Source organism: Serinus canaria, chromosome Z (genome assembly GCF_022539315.1).
Source record: "Serinus canaria isolate serCan28SL12 chromosome Z, serCan2020, whole genome shotgun sequence".
Lineage (NCBI taxonomy): Eukaryota > Metazoa > Chordata > Aves > Passeriformes > Fringillidae > Serinus > Serinus canaria.
This window is the reverse complement of record NC_066343.1, coordinates 33224080-33246725: the sequence shown is the minus strand read 5'-3', so window position 1 is coordinate 33246725 and position 22646 is coordinate 33224080. Positions and strand designations below refer to the sequence as shown.

At 34.6% G+C, this 22646-nt stretch overlaps 1 protein-coding gene across 2 annotated transcripts in view; it reads right to left on the bottom strand.

The window, feature by feature from the left end:
* The window catches only part of ADAMTS19 (ADAM metallopeptidase with thrombospondin type 1 motif 19), a 128168-nt gene that overhangs the window by 50939 nt on the left and 54583 nt on the right, over positions 1 to 22646 (bottom strand). For both annotated transcript variants that reach the window (XM_050987221.1, XM_030237556.2), the window contains exon 8: positions 10995 to 11100. In XM_050987221.1, the coding sequence (XP_050843178.1) occupies positions 10995 to 11100 (106 nt within the window). The remainder of the gene's footprint in view (positions 1 to 10994; positions 11101 to 22646) is intronic.

Genomic DNA, 22646 nt, shown 5'->3' with positions numbered 1-22646 from the left:
ACCTCTTTTGATTATTTTTTTCCATACTATCTTTCCTACAAGTGCATGGAACCATGTGTAGAGGACATTTTATAATTAAAGAACAAAGTGGAACGGCATTTATTTGATGAGAAACATTGCATTCTAATCAGTTCAATACATATTTTGAACAACTTTTTGAATTTTCAGAACTGCACAATTGCAAGTTTAATGAATACTATTTCTCTTGTAAATGGACAACATACTCTAATTTTTTTAAGATTAGTGAATGTTTTGGCAGTGATTCCATCTTCATTCTATATGGACCTGAGTGGTTGAAATTTTATAGACTGCTAAAATGATCACTACTTTAATGTGTAAATATTGTCTCTAAAGAAAAAAACAGCTAAACATGTTTTCAATCTCTTGGTAAAATAACACTGATGAAGAAATTAAATTGACTTTTTGATTATAAAAACTTAGCATCCATATGCATTCCAGTGAGTTCTCACATTCGATGCACTGCAATGAAAAATTCTACTGAATATCTGCTTGAAACTCCTATTTTCAGGGAAGACTCACTGTCACTCTCATTCAGAATTAGCAAACAGAGGAAGAAGAAGCACCTAAATAAAACTAAGATTTTCAGAATTAGCTCAGTGGATCATGCTTGACTGATAGTACAAGAAATAAATTCACTCAACTGTTTTTGGAGATTTACAAATGGGTGTGAGACTACTCTCAAGAGTACTGGATTTAAAATAGTGCTGGAATTTTGCAACATGTTAAACTTATTAAACAATTTATTAAACATCTGGTTTAATAAAACTCTATGCCTTGTATTGATTCTTTCACTTACAGACTGCAAAGACAGAGTAAGTTTGCTGCCTCTACAAAAACTGGAGTACATGGTGGTTCTCCTTATTTCACCACCCCGCAGTGACAAACGGCTGAAAAAGGCTTGTCTCCCTACACTTTTGTTCTCCACTCTGTCACAAAATCCATTTGTGACTCAAATTATACAAAATTTTGCAATTTGCTTTACCTCTTGGTTACTAATGAAATCAATGGAAATATCAAGGAGGGCTTTACTTTGCCTACAGGAGTGCTCTGTCTCTTAATCTGATGTGTAGACCCCCACACTCTGGAGCACTTGAACAGTGCCTTCTGCACAAATTGGATAATTTTGCTATCTGTAAACCATATAACTGAGGCAAGCAAATGTCTCTGACTCTGATCTTAGCCTCTGTCTTTTCCTGACCTGCCTGAATGGCATGAAACAACTACACAGAAGTGCCTCTGCACTTGCCTTATGTTCTTCTTGCATGCATCACATGCAAAATTCAAGATGTCTCTATCTCCAGAGTTTTTTACACCCATAGGAACTGTGGAGGTAGACACAGGAAAGCTGTGGATATTTAACCTAGTGGACTACATAAGAAAAAATTTTCCTCATAGGTCTTTGAGTTATATGCTTCCTTAGTGCAAAAGTAGTAATTAAAAAATACTTATTTGTTAGTATCTCATACACTGTAGGATTTTTACTAAAACATTTACAACACAAAATCTTGACAAAATGTATTATACAATTCATGGCTTCCATTTATGCAGAGTGGAATTAACACCTTTATATGTTATTTTTAATATTTTTAAGATGAAAGTTAAAAAAAATTGTAATTTCTAATTATTAATTCCCTTCACTCTGAAAAACAATTCTTGAAGCTAGACTTCATCACAAAATATTCTGTAAAGCCAGAGAAATCTGTGCTGAGGTGAACCATGATCTTGACTATTCCAAAAGACACTAGCCACCATTGCATATATGTATCAGTGTACCCCCCTTTTTCCAATCTACTACCACAGAAGCATTTTAAAAAGTTTATTAGCACAAGAATTTTGAGGAAAACATTGTATTTTAAAGCATGAAGTGGTTAAAACTGTTGTACTTGTAACAGCTGTGAAAATTAGCTACATTTAACACTAACAAAAAACCTAATTCCAATAATCTTCCAGTACTTTAGCTGTCCATACTTTTGTAACACTTCTCCTATCCTGCTTTGACATTCAACTGTAGTTCAAAATATCTGTACTAATCCAGTGGAATTCATTCATCAATTCTCTCCCATCTCCAAATTAAGTACATGTAAAAAGTCCAAAAAAACAGTAAATGTGAGTATTGAATCCTTTGCCTACCTGAATGAACAGGCATTTAAAAATGCCTATTCAAAAGGCTAATACACATTGTAAGTTAGCATCAATTAACTAAATTTCCGTACAATATCTGAGAAGTAAGCTAAAGAAGCAACAGAACCTGCTCTTAAACACTCTCAGGAGTGTTTTCTTCAGTGATTGTTTTTGATTTCTTCTGTAGCATGGTCATGGCCGCATATTTTTATCTGACCTAGTATCAATTACAAGACCACATAAAAGTCAGTGTGCAGCAGAAGAGCCTTCTGATTTCATTCCTCACATCACATGGTGTGTGGTGAAAAAAAGAAGCTGAACAGTCATTGCTACCTTCTTATTCAACACAAGAATAATTAATGTAAGCATGTATACCTACTTCTCCATTAACAATCAAGGATATAATATTCCTCAGAGCTTGCAGTAGTGGTCATGATATTTTCTAGCCCCCCTTGCTGCACATCAAAGACATAACTACATCCTTTCACTGATACAAAGGCACCACAGACACTGTGTCTGTGTAAGGTGCTGCTCTGTCTCTTCCTACAGAATGAGTGCATTATGATAGCACTCAGCACAGTGCTGCCTCTCCTCTTTCCCTCAGCTGTGATCATTCAACAGCGTGCAAGAGTAAAGCAACACCATGTGCATGTGGGAGGATGACACAGGAGTTTGGCATTATAAGATAACTTTGCAATAGCCTGAAAAAACACAGTTAACAAAGAAGACAGTACTGTACTTTAACAAGTACTACTTCATGTCTATATATAGAAATAAATTATATTTTTAAGAATAAAAATGGTATTTTTTCAGTGCTGCATAAAAACACTCTACACATTCTGGTTAAAGGCTATATAGAGCAGATAAAATATGCAAGTAGGAAGTATTCTATGGAATGCCTTCCCTAAATAAAATATTAGCAACATTTAAATTCACACTATGCAATTACACTATATTCTAATAATCTCAGTTTTAAAATATTTTGTCAAACAGACTTGGTCCAATAAACTCCACCAACAGTATAAATTAAGTCCACTGAAAAAAAATGTTTTATCTAAAAACCCTCTAAAACTTTTTAAAAGGATTTTTAATATGACACCATGTATAAAATTAGAATCATTTTTGCTAAATCTTTAATATAATACAAAGAAGCAACATCATTAAATTCTCTGTATTTGGAATTTATAACTCGGGCCACTGAAAGTAGTCAGTTAAAGGCAATTCTTCAACAATTAACTACTGCTGCAATTAATGTGTACAACTGGAATAAAAAAGGCAATAGCATCTCTCCTGTTACTTTAGAGACCATCTTAAAATCTTGCATGAAAAATGCATTCCAGTATCAACATACTGAACAAGTACCAAGTACTACTAACTTGACCTAATTATAGTGGAGTATTAAAAAAACAAAGTTATTTTAAGCCTCAAAAGAGGATCCTCAGTCATTATTCTATATTTAAATAAACTAAATAAGGTTATGCACACACCTTCTTGAAAAAATTCGGTCTGCATTGCTATCTTATATTTTTTCTCACCATAGGACATCAAAATTCATTGGCATGTGCTACTTTCATGACAATATGCATTTGCTCAGTGACCCCACATGCTTCCAGGTAAAAGCTTTTTATTATTTATTCATTATTTTGTCTGTGCTTTGAAAATGGTAGATGATGGTTGTCACCATCCAATCATGCTTAAAATGCAAACAGTGCACCTGAACAAGAATGGTGTTGTTAAACCAGAAACAGGCAAAGAAGGGACAAAGATTAAATAGTATCAAAACTTATTATACAAGCAATGAAATAGGTTCATTCAGATAGATGTGGAGAATTACTTTAGGCTTATCTGCAAACAAAAACCGAGAGAATAAAAAAATTAAAGAGAACAACTAAAACTCAGATTTTCACAGTCACTGACATTGAGACAGATTAGGAATAAGAGGCAGATTAAGAAAAGTGCAAGAACAAGTGCTGGGTCAAGGAACGAGCAGTGTTCAGTATGATAAACAGAGTGTTCATATAATAAATAGATTCCCAATCACTAAAGGATCTGTTTATTTTTTTTGTACTTGATCTGCAGATCAAGTACAAAACTACTAGTATGAGCTCAGAAAAGACTGAAAATTACTAGAAAACTCTCCCCTCATGAAGGAGAAACTAAACCTCTGTATGTAGTTGCCAGTTTATACCTGTGATGTGTGATGGGATCACATTCCATTTGATTTGTTAAAAATTCATATTGGTATAAGTGATTACTACACAGTATTTGTAAATTCTCTGCAGCTATTATCCTAGGGTTTTTTTTCCATTTTGTGAAATAAATTACTAACATAATAAATTCTATTATCTTAAAAATAACTTTAAAAAGTATTATTAATAATGAAGTGTTATCTTCCTGATTATTTCCATTCCTTTCCTCTTTTTTTTATCATTTTGTGCAACAGTACACTAGAATGATCGAAACTTTTTAAACTATGGACCAAAAAATTACAGGGTTTAAAAGCTTATATGCAGTTCTATGTAATAACAATGATTTTCACATCAGTGTGTCTGATCTGAAATTCTGCAGTACCATGAGGATGCATTTGATAAGTGAAAATAAAAATCCCTTATGTGATTATCACGGACAAAGAGACAGAAGCTACACTACCTTCTTAGTACTTTTATTGCACTTTTTCAACAAAATGTCTTATCACACTGCTATCTTTATAGAAAAAAATATATAAAAAGACCAGACTAGTAGAAGGATTTTATAAGCTGCTATATGTTGGCTTGTTGATTTTTTAAAAATCCCAGTTAGTGAAGTATTAAGTGTTGTATGATTTTTATATGTCCTTTAAACATATGAGGGCTTCACAGATGATTGAATAAATGGGATAAGACACATTTCAACCAGTAAATTAATTATTTAGCTAAAAGTGAAAGACAATTGACCAGCTACAGAAAAATTATGATGGTAAAAGGTAAGACATTATTTCTTTTGGAAAGAATTTCTCTTCAAAGGAAAATCTACTGAACAAGGAAATATCTATCTTCTTGTTAAATATTATATGATCAGAAAAAGTAAAAATAAATAACTTTATGCAACTGTTATTTCCCTTTTGTAAACCACTGCTCATTCTCCTCAATGCTGGAAAGTCAGATTACATTTTCAGACCTAAACAACAACAGATTACATTTTCAGACCTAATACTAATATGCATGTTGTAAAAGTACAACAAGCATATTAGTATAGGGATATTAACATACACTGGATGCTGCTGTCCAGCTGACTTGGCAGCTTTTGCAGAACAGCTTTCTTCTCTGTAACAGCAATACTTCTACCACCATGCTTCATGCTGCTGGATCTAGACAAACTGATGAGCCACAGTCCTTTGACTGAAGTATACAAAGAATTTAAATGTTTGCTGAGACAGATACATTTAGCATCATAACATAAATGCATACATTGCCTCTTCCTGAAGGTTTTTTACAGAAATTATATAATACAGAGGAAGTATTGGCTTCTGGCAAATATGACACCCAGGCTGCATCGTTGAGTTATCATAAACTCAGTGAAGCGCGATAAAAAACCAGTTCTTGCATTAACAAAAACATTGACATTGTTTATAATATTTTACCAATTTTCAAAGAACATTTTAAATGTATCACACTATCAATTAAGATTTTGCATCCCCTAGAATGTTTTTCACTTACTGTTTCTTTTACAAATGTTATCCTACAGAAAATTTAAGATAAATCCATCCTGGAACAGTATAGCCTGGCAGAAACACAATCCTTAATACCTTGCCGGAGAAAGAGTTGACTAATCTAAATTTCAGGTTAAAAAAAAAAAATCATATCTTTTTACATTACTAAAATGCTGATGCACTGCTTCTTCCCTGTCTCAGTGCTTCATTTCTTCCTGAGCTGTTTCCTCAGCTGTCTTGCTACTAGCAAAAGCTTGGTGATGCTTTATTTCTGCCTGGTATTACAGTGAGGTGATACACCAAGGTGATTAGAACTGGACCAACAAAACTAATTTTTTTTCATGGTTTTTAACACCAGAAACATTTTGAGTATGAGTAAACATAAATGTGAAGTATGTTAAGAGACTTAATTATTTTCTGTCACCTGTAATCTTAACTGTATTTTGTCATACAATTTTCAGGCCAATGAAGTTGGGAATTATACACCCATGTACCAATGTGTTTATTAAGATCCTAACCTGATTTAAGTGAGAAAAATATATGACTGTGGAACAAAGACGTCTACTTTGATTTGATATGGATGCAGGCAAAAAAGAGACTATCAATTTTTAAAGAACTTATCCACTAAAGCATGAAAATGAATGTAAAATAATCTCAAGGACTTGCATGGTTGAGCATCTATACTTTAACTTCATTCAAGTAGTTAAAAAAAAAAAATAAAATCCTTTCAAGACCAGTCAGTGCACGGTTGGTTTAGCTGCAAGAGTTTAGAACAGTTACTTTATGGAGATTTTTCCTGACCCATCAGGAAAAAAGTGATGAAACTACTAGGGTGTTTTGTACAAATCATGTTTGAAATAGAGAATATGAAATGCTGAAATGCAATACAAAGCTAAAGCCTCCCATTAATTTTTATCAAGTAAAAAATTGTCAAGGAAAAGGAAAGCACATTACCTTTCTTTTTAAGAGGAATTTAGAAAAAATAGTTTCTTAATAAACAAGTACTATGCTTTATAGATAAACATCCCTGTAAAGTTTCCATTTTTTAAACATGGAGGACACAAAAGTCACAGACAGTAAGACAATGCAAAAATACTATAAAAATAAGAGAACCATAGAATCATAGAATGGTTTGGGTTGGAAGGGACATTTAAGGTCATCTAGTTCCAAACCCACTGCCAGAGAAAGGGAAACTTCCTCTAGACCAGGTCTTGATCAGCTCAACATGGGGAGTGCACAATCGCTATGGACAACCTGTTCAATGCCTCGCTACCCTCACAGTAAAAAATCCTAATATCTAATCTAAACTTCATTCAGTTTAAAGCCATTCCCCCTTGTCCTGCCACTATGTGCCCTTGTAAAAGGCCCCTCTCCAGGCCCTACTGCAGGTCTCCTTTAGGTCTGAGAGGTGCCATAGGCTTCCCCCAGAGCCTTCTCTTCTCCAGGCATGTCCACGTTGTATGCAGCTATGCACAAAAAGCAGGGAATTATAACCATTTCTGTGTAAATCTGTAATGACACAAATCTGTGCATGGGAAAGATGATTGCCTATATTTGTTGTGCACGTATTTTAAAAATCACTACAAAGCTCAATTATTCAAACAGTAGCTGTACTTTTCAAACTATTTTACTCAAAGTTAGGCTCCTGTCTCTACACTTCAGTTGATTTTGATTGGAACAGAAAACTCAGTGGTGATGAAAACCAGCCAAAACAGTCAGAGTTCAACTACTCTGATAGTACCCACACCTAGATAATTACCCATATCTCTGTATCTTGGTCTGAGAAACTCAGCTTTAGATCATTAGCCAAAAAAGCACAGAAAAAAATTAAGAGAGAAACATTGGAAGGAAATGAGAGACTTTGCAGCTGGAATAAAGTCAAGCCAAGCCAAGAATTTCCCCTGCACCTTCTAACCAATGCCATAATAGCCCATGGGGTTGTTTGGGAGAGAGAAGGAAGCAAGATTATTTGGGGACAGCTTAGAAGCACAGCCTCCACTGACACTGTGGGGCCCTTTATCAACTGAGTGAGGATTTCATACAACTTTTTAATATATTCACAAAGAATATATGCTTTTTGCTTATTTACTACTAAATAGCTAATTCAGAAATCCCACAGACTCCCTGTTCATCACTATAAATTATGTGGCAGAATATCCTGAATTTTAGTAACAGTTACTTCTCATATTTCAAAACATGCTTGTCAGAAAATGAATATAGACTTGTATAAAATTAATTCTGAAGAATTACCCCAGTTTCTCTTTTAAGTGGCTAATACAACTTCTAAACTATATTTAGAGCACTTAAGAATTGTAAATTAAAGTATTTTGAGATGCAGAAATTTACATCCATTCTTTATTTCTCCATCCTTCAAAAGGAATCATAGCCCATAGAGGGTCATCATTAAAGTAAAATCACAAGATTCAAAAAAGGTTAGTGAAAATTTTTTAGAAAAGATGATGTTTTGAAAAAACTACTTATGACTGGTATGTATGGTGAACATTTAATCTCTGCTTCTGAGACAGTTAAGAATGAGCAAGACAATCTCTGTAAGAGATACTCTAGATATATTTGAATCTGCTCAAGTCCTTTCCAATAGGATCTACATTCAAATGTTTGTCTTCAAACATTTTTATATTATCTCTTCACAAAGGTTCAACTACTTCTAGCATCTTCTTTGCAATTGCCAGAGCCTGGCTGGCAAACAGAAACACTCATGCAGAAAAAAACAAATATCTCTAAAATGTCACCCTACACTCCTAGGTGGAAGACCTCTGTATTTCAAATTGTGACAGCGAAGGACTCTGACTCCATCATGAAACAGGGATCTATGCCTCTATACCTCTTCATCTTTGGCACTGGGAGATGCTCTTTTTTTTTACCTTCTATACCGTATGTGGTCTGGTCTGTTACAAACCTTCATTAGTTTGGATTTCTTGAAGAAATGTCTGGTGAAATCAATATCCTGTCTTTTACATTGACACAAGATTTGATTTATTCTTTCTTTGAACTTTTAAAAGAAATATCTATCACATTACCCACAGAGAGTTGTGAGAATGTCTCTAACGACATCCAAATGCCATTACTACCATTACTGTGAGAATATGATGGCTGGGATACCATCATGATTTGTTTTTCCAAATTCACTTGAATTAGTATTAAAGGATTTGAAAGCTCTGAAATTTCATACGTAGCCTTGTAACATTTTTTTTTCCCCTGGCATTTCTATATCAGCAATATAAGTTCTATGTTCCTGTAGGAAGATCATGCAAACTTCTTCTCTTTCGCAGTCAAACTGCAATGCAAAGCCATGGAGATATTCCAAGTTCACAAACAAATGTAACACAGGTTACAGAGCCTGATCTGTGCTGCAGTCTTGGAAGAACTGCTAGCAGCAACAGAGAGCTTCTCTGTCTACCTTGTTTCATGTATTGCTTACCATCTAGAAGATCTTAGGAAGTCAAAGATAGGTTTGATTGTCTTCTGCAAGACAAAAACCTTATGACTATGTAGCCACATAAACTTTTTAAGATCAGTATCCCACATTCACAAATTTGCTATTGCACAACCAACACACCACACATAACTTCGCAAGAACATTACATATCACCATTTTTCAGTGAGCGTAAGATGTTGTATTTCTTGTTGATAGAGATGTTTCTTTTTTCAAATACATTAATTTTGCAGCAAAGGCTTCTGTATTCTAAAAGCACTTTTATAGTGTTGGTCATAAAGTAGTATATCTGTTATTATCATACTTGCATCAAACAATTTTCTAATTTACTCTACCAGCGAACTTATCTGCAGATCATAATCAGTGATTGTTTCATTCCCCTCATTCTTGGTTTACTGTCAAAGGAATAAGTTTACAGAAAATAATTTTCTACCCATTCTCTCTTCCAATACCAGCAAACACTACAGCATAAAATAGAAATAGAATGAAGTGTACCTACAAATTACAAAAAAGTATTTCTTTTTAGGTCTTTCCTTTATCGCAACTATCATGCAAGCAGGCTGGATTACATTAACCAGGCGTTTTTTTTCTGCAGTTATGAAAAAAAAAAAAAATAAAATCATGCAGCAACTTATACTTGTGCCAATCTTCAAATAATTGCTCTGTATTCAATTATTTTGCATCCAGAAAAAAAATCAATGCAAATATTTCAACTTCCATTTTTTTCTTATAGTTAACTTCTTTTTTCAATTTTAGAGGCTAGGATCTCCATTCTTAGGAAGCTATGACCAAATTTAAACCAGGCCACTTTCAATTCAAAGTATTTGTCCTAAGATACCTAACCACGCATTTAGCAAAACATCCGGGCTCTGTTGTCACTCTGAAGCTGACATTATAATACAAATACACAAATACCTGACACAGACACTGCAGAAAAAAGTGATAGAGTAATGCATACCTCCTTTTTATTTCAGTTAAAAATAAGACATTTTCTTTTTTTTTTTTTTTTTTTTACAAGTAGTGATGTCAAGAATGAAGTTGAAACCTTACTAACAGGTTTTATTATTGCAAAATATTAATTTTTCACTTTGGGTTAAAATCTTTGGCACTGAATGAGTAAAAACATTCAGCCCAACTGTGAAGGACAGTTAGCTTCAACTTCATTTTGCCATCCTTCTTCTAAGATGAAAAACATTAATGTTGCAATGACCAATGACTATTCTACACTATAATGGGCTCTATCCTGAGAAAGCCAAATTAAATAAGTGCTCTTCCAACTTATGATCTCATTAAAATGTTTGCTGGCAACAATTGTTAGAGTTGGATCTGTTACACAATACCATAGTCAGCACAGAACAAACATCTTGGGGCACCTGATTTTCCCCAGACAATGGCAGTCTTTCCGGTTAATTTATTTATTTTGTAGCTATAAAGATTTTTGTATTACTTCAAGTCATAAACATTTTCTTAAGCTACATACCATATATTGGTAACTATTATTATTATTATTATTATTATTATTATTATTATTATTATTATTATTATTATTATTATTATTATTAACAGAAACACTATTTTGTGGATTTTCCATTTAATTTAAGTCCCCTCCTTATAGAAAGAAACGAAAAACTGAAGTACACAATCAAGTTAGTCAAATAGCAGTAGTATTACATGCTAATGAATAAAAGGCTTTAACATCCACATACTTACTTGTGACCCATTTCATGGGCAATTGTAAAAGCCAGATTCAGACCATTGTCCTCTGCAATTATACATTTTCGTTTTTCACTGCACATTCCACTCAGGTATGCTATACCTAGGAAACACAACCACCATATTCAATTATTTTTTATTATTACTAACTTTATATATTACATCATAATTAGACTCAAACAAGACAGAAACCTTGCTGTGGTCAGAGCCATCCAAGTATATAAACAGATATCTGCAAAGGTTTACTTATTCAACTTGCAACCAGTGAGGTAATATTACCTCACAGTAATGAATGCATGGACTGCAATGTACAGAAAATGCATTCTTTTAAAGCATTGCTTGGCACCTTAATGAGATAAGATAGAACACATGAATGTCAGCACTGCTGTAAAGGAAAATAAGTGTCTACAACAAGAAGACACAAGTTTGAAGAGGTATTTCCTCTGACACAAGAACAGAGTGCAAAGCACAGAGTTGTGCCCCTACTACTAATTACTCATAAAGCATGTTAGTGGTTTTAAAAACGTTTAGAAGAGTCAGATGTCCCAGAAGAGTTCATAGGAGACTGCAGCCTGTCAAACATATTTAGTGTAGAAGCTATAATGCCTTTACTACATGATACCTTAGTTTTCAAAAAACCCAATGAAGCTTTAATGGTACGGTTTTGAGTTCAAGCTCAGCTTCTTAACAGTAGAGTGTCTGTAACTTGAGGAACATGAAGCTTAATTTGGTCAATGGTAAATTTTTCAGACCACAAACACATTTATGGGGGCGATTGTCGTCGTTCCTCATTTGAAAATCTGGAGTAAGCAATCAAAACACTGTTTCAAGCATTTGGCCTTCTTCCCAGGAACTTCCTTTCAATGAAATGGTGCCCTCCAGTTCAGCATGTTTGCTGGATTATTTGCATGTAAAGGTCAAGTTTGAAATGTTTGACAGTATTTGAAATTTAGTCATAATTATCATTCCAATTTAATAAGATAAGCCATTTTTCTTACAGTCCAAATATCTGTCAATCTGTGAGCACAACACTTCACCCACAAGTAGTAGTAAGCCCATCACTATTCTGCCAACTTTTGAGTATTGCCCTCAAAAGAACTAGCTGAAAGCTTTTGGACACAGAACTTTTGACAAAAAATGCTGTCCAGGACCGAAAAAAAAAAAAGAGAAATTTAATTCGAATAAGGCAGAGTATTTCAACTTTTACTACTTGTTTCCAAAATAGGGAACAGCCATCCGGGATATGAAAGAAAAATCAAAATCTGGTCAAGGAAAAAAAAAAAAGAAGTATTCCTTCAAATGAGACGTTGTGCTAAATGTAGGTATCACTTATACTAACTTGAATAAAAAGCAGAGAAGAAATGCTCTGAAATGTAATGTTTTATTTCAAAAATGTCATGTTGCAATGACTGAACTATAACCAAGAATACTTCTAAAATAATTTTGTGCCTTGCAGTTCCACAATTGTATGCGTCCTCTTTTAAGATTTGATGTCCAAACTGAAAAAGATAGAGAAACTTTTAATGCTGGAGCTTGAAGTAGTACAGCTGGTAACAATACAACAAGAAGTGAACGTCAGGATCCTGAGTTCAGCCATCATCAGTGAGCTTAAAAATAGGTCCAACACAATAGAAAAATCACTCTTGCCATAGACAAAACCCACTACTGCATTTTGCTGGGAGTGATCCTTTATTACAATGCAAAACATTCAGAAGTACTTTTCTTGCTGCGCTGGTTTGGCTGTGATAGAGTTAATTACACAGAAGCTGGTAAGGAACTATGTTTTGGGGTTGTGTGAGAAGAGTGAGGGTAACACAGGGAGGTGCTACTTGCTGCTGAGCAGTCGTCCCACAGATTCAAGGCCTCTCCTCCTCACACCACCCCACCACCAAGAGAGCTGGGGCTGGGCAAGACACTGCAGGAGGCACAGGCAGCACAGATGAGCCGAGCTGAGCAGGATATCCCACACGCTGTAGAGCTGTGCTCAGCAAAAAGAGGAGGCAGGAGGCTGCCAAGGGGCTGATGCTCAGGGACTGGCCAGCCTTTGGTTGGTTGGTGGCAAGCAACTGTTTTCAGCAGCATATTTTCTCCTGCTTGGCATTTACTTATCTCTGTAATTTTCTTTCTCATTATTGCTATCATTATTACTGTTATGTTTATTTCAATTAGGAAACTATTTTTATCTAAACCCATTGCTTTTTTCACTCTTACCCTTGCAATTCTCTCCTCCCATTTCACTGTGTGGGGAGAGAGCAAGCAGCTGTGTGGTGTTTAGCTGTCATCTGGAGCTCACTCATGACAGTGCTGATGGCTGTTCTCAGTTGGATAAAACTTACTTGCTGGGATCTACAGAAAGAGAATTCCCAAACCTCCCTCTTCCTGATGATGCTCAGTACAAACAGAAAACTGTATGATAATCTCTACCTTTCTCAAGGGAAAAGGAGTCCCCTAACCTTCTTCTAACTTCTAAAATTGCAAGTTTTCCATACAACAACATGAGTCTTACCAGTTGCTGTCCACTATTCTGATTGCCTCTCCCCATTTACACCCAAAGAATTATGAATATTTCCATATAATACCTATTCTGCAAAAGAAGCAGTCAGCATTATTAGGAATTTTTAATAATACTCATACACTGATCATATAATACTCATATAATACAAAAGTAATGCTCATATATATCCCCACATAGCACCAAAAAAGTTTTCATACTTGGAATTCTTTGAAGAAAATTGATTATGTTTGAATTTTTTAAGTTTGGTAGACAAAACATAAGATTCAAATTTCATGGAGATTAAAGTAAATTGCTGATTCTAGAAATGTCTGAAAGCATCAAAAGCAATTAATGCTTTATGACTTCACCCCTATTAGCCAAATTCAACTTCCTATGTGCAACCCACATTCAACAGCAACTACTGAGTGTATATCAGCCAACTACCAGCTGTGAACTAGTGCCATGTCTTGTTTTTGATTATGAATTTCACATGTAGTGAAAAAGAAACTGACTTCAGCAAGCAGCTGCTCTTGCTCAGTTGTCTGTGCATTAGGTAAGAGACTGAATTTCTTTAAATATATTTATGTTCAGTGAAGCTTCCTGTGGTTTATTAACATAGCTGGAACTGCTCCAACTTTAAATCCACATAAAAAAAAAAAGCAACCCCAAAACAAAAAAAAAACCAAAAACAAACAAAAAAAATCAAAGAACAATTGCTCCCTTGTTATGATTAAGATATTCCTAGTGAAACCCATGGCCTCAACACACTGTTTTAAATTAAAACACCTAGTATCTGAAAAGTATTAGCTAGAAATCAGTAACTTTATCTCACTGACAATGTAAGGAAGGATCTGACTATTTATCTATAAAAAGCTATGGTTTAAAACAAAAAAAAAAACAACTTGATTGAATACATGTCAAATGTAATATATTCAAATTACTTCCCTCTCTGGATAACTTTTTCTCAAGTTAATTCAGAAGAAAATACATGCCACATCAATTAGAAGAGGAAAGCTGTAGCATTGTGCCTGAGAAGAAGTGCATAAGGGACTACATTTTCTTATCAAACATGTAAATATCCAAATGAAATAAATGCTGTTTCAAAAAAGTGGAACTTTCCCCAAGTCACAGCAGTAGTTTATTACTCCTGCTATTAGTGCACCCTTAGATGTGGGTGTTTCATTCTACAGACAATGACAAATTTTCTCATTTGTTAATGAACATATTCATCAAATGGCCAACCTACTTATTCTTTCAAATTAGATGCACATCTACACCATTTCTGTTGAAAAGGGCTAGCTCATCTGACAGGGATGTTACACTTAACACCTCACCAGCTAAAGCATCTGATCAAGTTGTTAGCTTTACCTATTCATTCATGGCCTGTAACATAAATCCTCTACCTACATTAAAAAGGCAATTGTCAGCATTGTCCCCAGGAACAAAAGCTCCCCAGTAAGCAAACCTCGAACAGAATCACAGTAAGAGACATGCAGCAAAGCTTACAAACAATGGTCTTCCTTACAGTGCCCATAAAACACATAGGTATGACTGTAATACTGTCATAAAGGCTAGAAAATGGTTCTTTTCCTCTTAGAGTGAGCACTATAAAAATAGAGGTAATATTCTGGAACTTTAGCCACTCAAATTACTTACTCATCCCACTTACATTTCTTTTCCTCTGAACTTCCTTGGTTTCACAGGATATTAAAGATTTTTTATCATGGTATTAGCCATGCGTTTATTCAGAACCTCCAACAGCATGATCTACATTTGAATTATCAGTGGTGCACAAAATTCACAAGCCACTACAACAGAAGCATAACTTAAAGCCCAAGTACATCTGGCTTTCAATTCACAAATACAGTGAAAAGTACTTTAAAAATATATTTTAAATGAACTGGCGAGTCAATGGGCTTGTCAGCTTAAAAAAATTATTTACCTACACTTGATTACTAATCTAATAAATTATTTTTTTAGCAGACCAGATGCTTTTTTTAAAAAGGAGGAGAAAAAAGTTTTCCACCAAGCAGACACTTCAAAGTCTAATTAGCACAAGCTGTTCTGAAGAGAGTCACAGATGACTTCCAGGAAAAACAAGTTTTGTCAGTTGCCTGTGAATCAGCAGTTCTTAACTATGGCAGTAATCAAAACAAGACAGTTAACAACCAGAAATCTCAAATACAAAATGCAAAGCTCAGGAATATTTATTTTTCTCTTTTTAAGTGAGAGATATAACAGTGAGGGATAATAACTATATGAATGTGTGTTGTATCTTCACAAACACTCATCACTGCAAAACGTCAGAAAAAATCATGGGATTTTTCATTTTCTTTTCATAAAATCAAATTCTGTTGCATTATTCCCAAATGTAACTTAAATTTTATTAGTGTCTTTTGTTATTTTATGATTTATGTATGTCTAAGAAAATCCATGCTTTCAGCAGAACATCAATACCTTATTAATTTATATGTACTAATAAGTGTGTGATTTTATGTTTTAGAATAGACTATTAAGTCTACTATTACACCTTGAAACAAACTGCTGCACTTTAATTCTTAGAGCAGGGAGAAAGACTAAAAATGGAGAGTGCGTATGCATGCCAAAAATAAATTTTTAATGTGTGTTACACAGTTTCAGGTTTTTAGTTCTTGCAACATCCTAAGGGTCCACAGGCCTCTAAGATGCTGTTAGAGGGATGAGATGGCAAAAGTGCTGGAAGATACCAATTTTCACTAAAATGCTGCCCACATGGAAAATATTTCTTCCAAGATGAATACACAGAGGAGACAATAAGTAAATTTTCCCCACTGCCCATTCCTGGCCTTTGCTGACAAGGGATGTAGGGATGTCCTGAGCTAAAGGCTGGCTGCATTGGTACAGTCAACTTTAACAGCCAGCAAAGTACTTATTCTCTGAATTTGGGTATTCCTTCTTACCTGCATCTACCTGGGTCTATAACACGTCATGGCAAATAACTACAGAGGGTAGTTGCCTACAACAGTACATATTTCTCTTTTCATGAAAACTGCACAGAGGGTGTTCTAACTCAAATGCAAAGCTCTATTCATCTATTCAAAGTCATTTATGCCCTCCTAGACCTCTGTCAGCAATTCCAATGATCAACTGAGAAGTGCCAGTGAATTTAGGAACTCCTCTGGCAGAGGCCATTTACATGTATTGGACATCTTACGTCCCACTGTATACCCTACTTACTCTTGTACTACTTCAGTCTTTCAGACAAAAGTGGTTAGAGACAAAATGACTATTGTACCATAGGTTAATAGAAGACCAACATAATGATTTTTCTGTGTTTTTCTAGTCTTTCCTGCTTGGTCCAAACATTCAGTTTACTCAGCTGATCACGAGGATCAATGGTATCCTGCCCAGGGAGGTCGTGGAGCCTCTGTCTCAAAAGACATTCAAACACACCTGGATGTTTCTTTTTTCACCAGCTCTAGGTGAACCTGCTTTTGCAGCAGGATTGGAATGGATGAACTCCAGAAGCCACTTCCAACCCTAACAATTCTGGGATTTTTGGAGTACCGGCCCTTACCATTCTCTGATTTCTTTCCTCAGTGACAGCAAAGGCCATGACTTCACACATATATGCTGAAGACTAGTATTTTCCTAATATGCATTACCTTGTCTATACTTCCATCTTATTTTTCAATTCCTTTTCAGTATATTGATGTCTGTGAACAATTCTTTCTGTCAGTTTTTTACTGAACTATCCAGAATGCTCCAAACCATATGAAAGCATATGCAAGCTACCACTATTCCAAATAGTTTATGAAGTAAGGCAGCTCTGAACTCAAGGATACTTTTTTCTAGTGTAAAAACTGACAAATGATTCCCATGTAATCTTTTTTAACTTATAAGCCACCTATAAAAATTTCTTAAAATGTAAAGGAAAATATTTAACGCCATGACACACTGTAACATGGTCACTGAGTACAGTCAGTATACTTTTAAAATCTTTTAATTGCCCCCCCCCCCTTTTTTTTTAAGGCAACATCACCAAGTGGAAAACTTGTCCATAAAAATATTCATGAACAGGAAAAGACACAGATGGAAAAGAAAACTGCATAGTGTTAAAAGAAAAGCGGAAAGTCATAAATTTGAGAAAGTCACAACTTCCTTTTCTCCTCATTTCACCTTCTCTCTGTAATCTAGAAAGAGAAAAAATCCCAACTTGAATAGATTGTATATAATCAGTGTTACAGAGGTTCTAAATGATTCTATTCAGAAGAAAATATGAAAAACTGGATATGAAGTTCTATGGAATAAAAATTTTCTTTGCTTCATATTTTGTCATACTACGAACACGAAAGAAAAACCAAATGTAACCTTTCTAAGAAGTAACTCAATCTTCTAAGAAATTGAAACAGTTTACTTTAACTTCCTCGTGGCATAATTTTCATGAGAAACTTTTCTAGATGTTTGTTTTACATGGCATAGAAAATTATTAGGAATCTTGATCTAAATATATAAATGAAACATTTGGACAGAAGTAGAAATGTCTATTTTTAGGACTTACACAATGAAGACGTTCAGTTCCTAAATTACCTGGGTAAATGATATGAGTGCCTTATGAAACTTTCATGGAACTGCTGTATACAATCAAACAAGATGTGATTTAGAAGGATTTTGTTGCTTAATTTGGCAACAAAACTGAATGAGGCTCACCTAATAAAGGGAAAGTTTGTTACTTGAAGAGCCAGAAACAGGTTGCAAGCTTAGCTTGAGAACAGCTCTCACCAAATACATGCATAAATAAATTAATCTTGATGATATGATGCTTTTCACTGATGCATTAGATAGACATGGCAGGTACACAGCTTACTTTGAATCATTATCACATGCTCCAGATAATGAGTTTGGGCCTGATTCCTACCATAAAACTGTTTATGTACACCAACAAAAGCCTTTGTTACTCAACAAAATGGTGAGATAAATTACAGTGAACACTGCAGTATACCACAGGAAGTAATTTTAACAATTCAAACTTGCTTTCTGTTTTACAACTTGTTCTACAATTACATGTTCTTTAAAGGTGGGCAATGTGACAATGTTGCTTGGCAGTCTTTCAGGCTTTCCCACACAGACCCTAAGGAAAAATTGCTATAAATGGATTGTCACAATGACTGGGAAATACATAAATCAAAGAATAGGCTTCCCTTTTACTGCTTTACCTTTTAGACTGCATGCACCACTACTCCAGACTGACACCTACACTTGTATCGTGCTACAAGATGCACGTGCTATGAAGGCTGTATCTTATTCATTTGACTGACTCTACACTTCTGAGTGCATACACATATTCACTTTTCTTTTTCTTATCTTTTGGTCTTTATTTAGTTGATCTTTCATTTTTCTTTTTCAAATCTGCTTTTCTTGAATAAACCTGTTTATTAAAAAAAACCTTACCTTTTGATTTCTGGTCAGGAAGCCCCTCAAAGAGGGGGGGTGGCAAGGGCATTGTACTTATGAAGCTGAGTAAAGAATGTAGGGAATGACTGATCACAGCTGCTGCAAAGAAAATTGAACCCAAGAGGGACTGGAGAGTTAGTTTTAGATAAATGCCTATATCAGTTCAGTGGATTAATTGCTTGTGGAAATGTTTATGGCTGAGTTAATCAAAAGAGTGTGAATGGCTTCTTGAGTTAGCCAGCCCAGCAAGGGGAAAGTGCATATGTAGCTCAGCTCAAAAGAGAGTATAAAAACTGAATAACTGACAAAATGAAATTTGAATGGAGCAAAGGGCTGGAGCAGGCTTTAATACACATATTCCTTCCCAGCACTGGGGGATGCTCAGCATCATGACAGTAAGCATATGAGGGCCAATAGTGAGAATGAGATTTGTACTGTGATCCCAAAGTGTATTAAAATGGCTACACAATGGCTTGCACTGATTTCAGTATATTGCCATACAATTCTGCTAAATCAAAATCCCACGTAATATCAAATGTCATCAAATAAGTACATTTTGTTTTAAACATTAAACCCTCCTTGTGTGGAATAGAACCTGGTCACAGAATTCGGACCCTCATGAATTCAGAATACCCACAGAGGGTATTCTTTCAAAGATAAAAGAATAACTAATACTGTTCTATACAGCATCCATACAGAACTAGCCTTTCCTAAAACATATTCTCTTCCTTGCTGTTTTCAGCCTGAGCCAAGTTCTGTGCAGTTGCTGGAAACTAATCTTATTATCAAAGCATGTAGTAGGTCTTGAAACTATCAGGAAGCAAATGGGACCACTGTGAACATCTGGAATATGTAAGTGGCTATCTGTGTTTAATAGTGCCACACAAAAGCTTGATAGAGTAGGTCTTGAAAGTGAAAATTCTCTCTCAAGTTTTTTTAAGAGACAAATTATTCCTCAGATCATTTAAAAATAAATTTCCCGTTGTAAAAACAGATAACAGGAAAAAAGTATTATGAGGGGAAAAAAGTATTATGAGGGGAAAAAAGTATTATGAGACCTGCATTTTTCCTTCTAGAACACATTTTTAGAAATAAAACACCTGATACATGGGAACAAATCATTCGTGCTTAAACATCCTGAATAATGTTGGATAATTTATATCTGGCATTTGTCCATTCAAAAATAGGAGGTACAGATTTACTAGGACAAGTATTTAAAAAGAGTTAACTTAAAGAGAGAACAAGTTCATTTTCTAGCCCAGTATAATTGTACAAAATATTTTGGAGGCTTGTAAACTGAAGTTTCTCCCTGGGTATGACTGTAAAAGCGGAAGTAGGAACAAAAGTTTCTAGCCTGAATTCAAAGGAAAACACCTTTGCCAAAAAGGCAAGTGAAATTTTAGTATGCTTAGAATACCACAGTATAAGAAATCACAATATAAATACCTTCTACTACTAAGAAAGAGAAACTGACTTCATCTGATAAAGACAACTCTTTCTAATAATTTGTTACAGCTTTTCTCTCAGATGCTTTTTTGCTGCTGCCAGTTTTTAGGTTACCTTTTTTAAAAAAATTAATCACTATTTAAACATATTTTCATAAAAATAACATACAGAAAGGCTTGGTCAATTAAAAAAAATATTAAGTTTCTGGAATACATGAAAACACCCCAACATTTTCTTTTAAAATATTTTTTAAAGCCTTATCATTTGATGTCATGGGCCCTCACTTAAGGAAATAGGAAGCACTGTGCACAGAAACAGCATGTTGATTAAATGGTGATGTAAGTTTTAGAATTCCAGGGAATTATGCAGGGGCTTTAAAAGTTACCCTGGCTTCCAAGATCAATTCTGAGGCAACCTTTATTTTCCAAACTGACATTTGACATAACTTCTGTAACCTTGAAAGACTTGTCCTGGCCTTAAAACTTGAGTGCATATGTCATTTCAAAATTTAATGTCCTCTGTTATTTGTAAATAGAAAAAATCAAAAAAGGGAAAATACTTATTGCACTCCTATTTTAATGAAAATGCTGCATGTTTACAACTCTCTCTTGTCTCTGATTCTGTCTGAGATAAAATTTGACTCTCCTCATAAAAATGTGATGACTAAATGTCGTCCTGGAACACCAGATAGCACAATTAGTTTTCAGAACTTCTTCCACTGCTGTGCAGTGTGAGTTCACTTTAACATATTTTAGAGTACTATGAGTTTACAAGTCAATACACTTGGCTCAAAATATATCAGCATCTCAGAGTAAAATTAATTAAATTTAATAATTAATTAAATTAATTAATTCTTAATTAATAAGAATTATTTGAAATATAATTAATAGTGTGTATTTTAATAGTGAGTTAATTAAGAATTATGTCACTCTGTCCAACTAGTGAAAATATTCACCCAGGCGATTGTCTCTCTTCTTGCCTTCCTGGATTTCAGTTCGACATTCATAAAGTGTGCAGCTGTTAAAGCTGCCCTCATGTTCTGTACATCTACATATAATGCAACACCTTTCAATTCACCTTCTGTCTCATTCCATCAAATAATTTTTTTCTCCCTCAATTTTTCCCCAGGCTTGTGTAACATCAATTCCCCATACCAGCTTGATCTACTCATAATATATCACTGATGTTTTTCCTGGTCTTAAAAGGATTACAGCCTTGATACCCTATTTAACTGATTCTCCTGTAACTTACTTTCTGGTGCCACTTCTTATGCAACAGACTAGTGTGAAATTTCTCACATAATTTTCACTCCATAGTACATTATTTAGACTTGTTTTTGTTCCTGCAACAAACTAGACTTGTTTTTGTTCCTGCAACAAACTATGAGGAAAACAAGACTGTCTTGCTTTCTTTCGCAACTTATTTTATTATGTCAATGTTATGAAAATTACCTTTGTTACAGAAATATAAAATTATTCCTTAACACAGCAGGCTTCAGCACAGTAAAACATTTCCTCATTATCTGCAACCAGAGTGATTCCTCTAAAGCACTTCTTATGTTTTTAGGATACACTCAACTTAAAAATGAAAGTGATTATTTTACTGCTGCTGAGATCACACTTAAAGAAAATATTCAGGATGTCTGTTCCCATTTTTAATGGGGTGCTCTCTTTTATGTGAGACAAGGGGCAGCTAATGGGATTGAAAGTGGTATTAGTCTGGTTTTTCTTTTACTTTTAGCATAAGGTACTATTCTATGGCCAAAGCTTTTGCAGTTTGTGCTATTTAAGATTCTGTGTGAAACTACTTTGTTTCACTAAGAGAGAGATGCACCATAAGAAAGTGACTGCTCTTAGGGCTGTGGCTGTTTATAGCATAAAGTACTAGCACACTTTCTAGGAAATGTGAATTGAATAGCCAATTGTTGCTTTATAAAGAAAACAAGGACCAGATATGGATGCATAGCTTAGTTAGTATCTTTTGATAAGTGAGAACAAAAGAAAAGCTACCTTGAGAAGGGTCTTCCACCATACCCCTTTTTAGCTACAATAATTTGATTTTAAATTGATTTTAAATTAATTTAAAATTATTTATTTAAAATTTAAAATTACTATTGTTATCTGCAGATATTCGTCCAGTACTTTGTCTACCAGTAAGGCTATGTTGTTTCATGCTGTATTATCACACATGATGAAAGCCCCAGTAAGAGTCAGTGTTTACTGACTGATGGCACAATCTGATGAGTTTCTTCAAGTACATGTCTCAGTGCTCTTGCA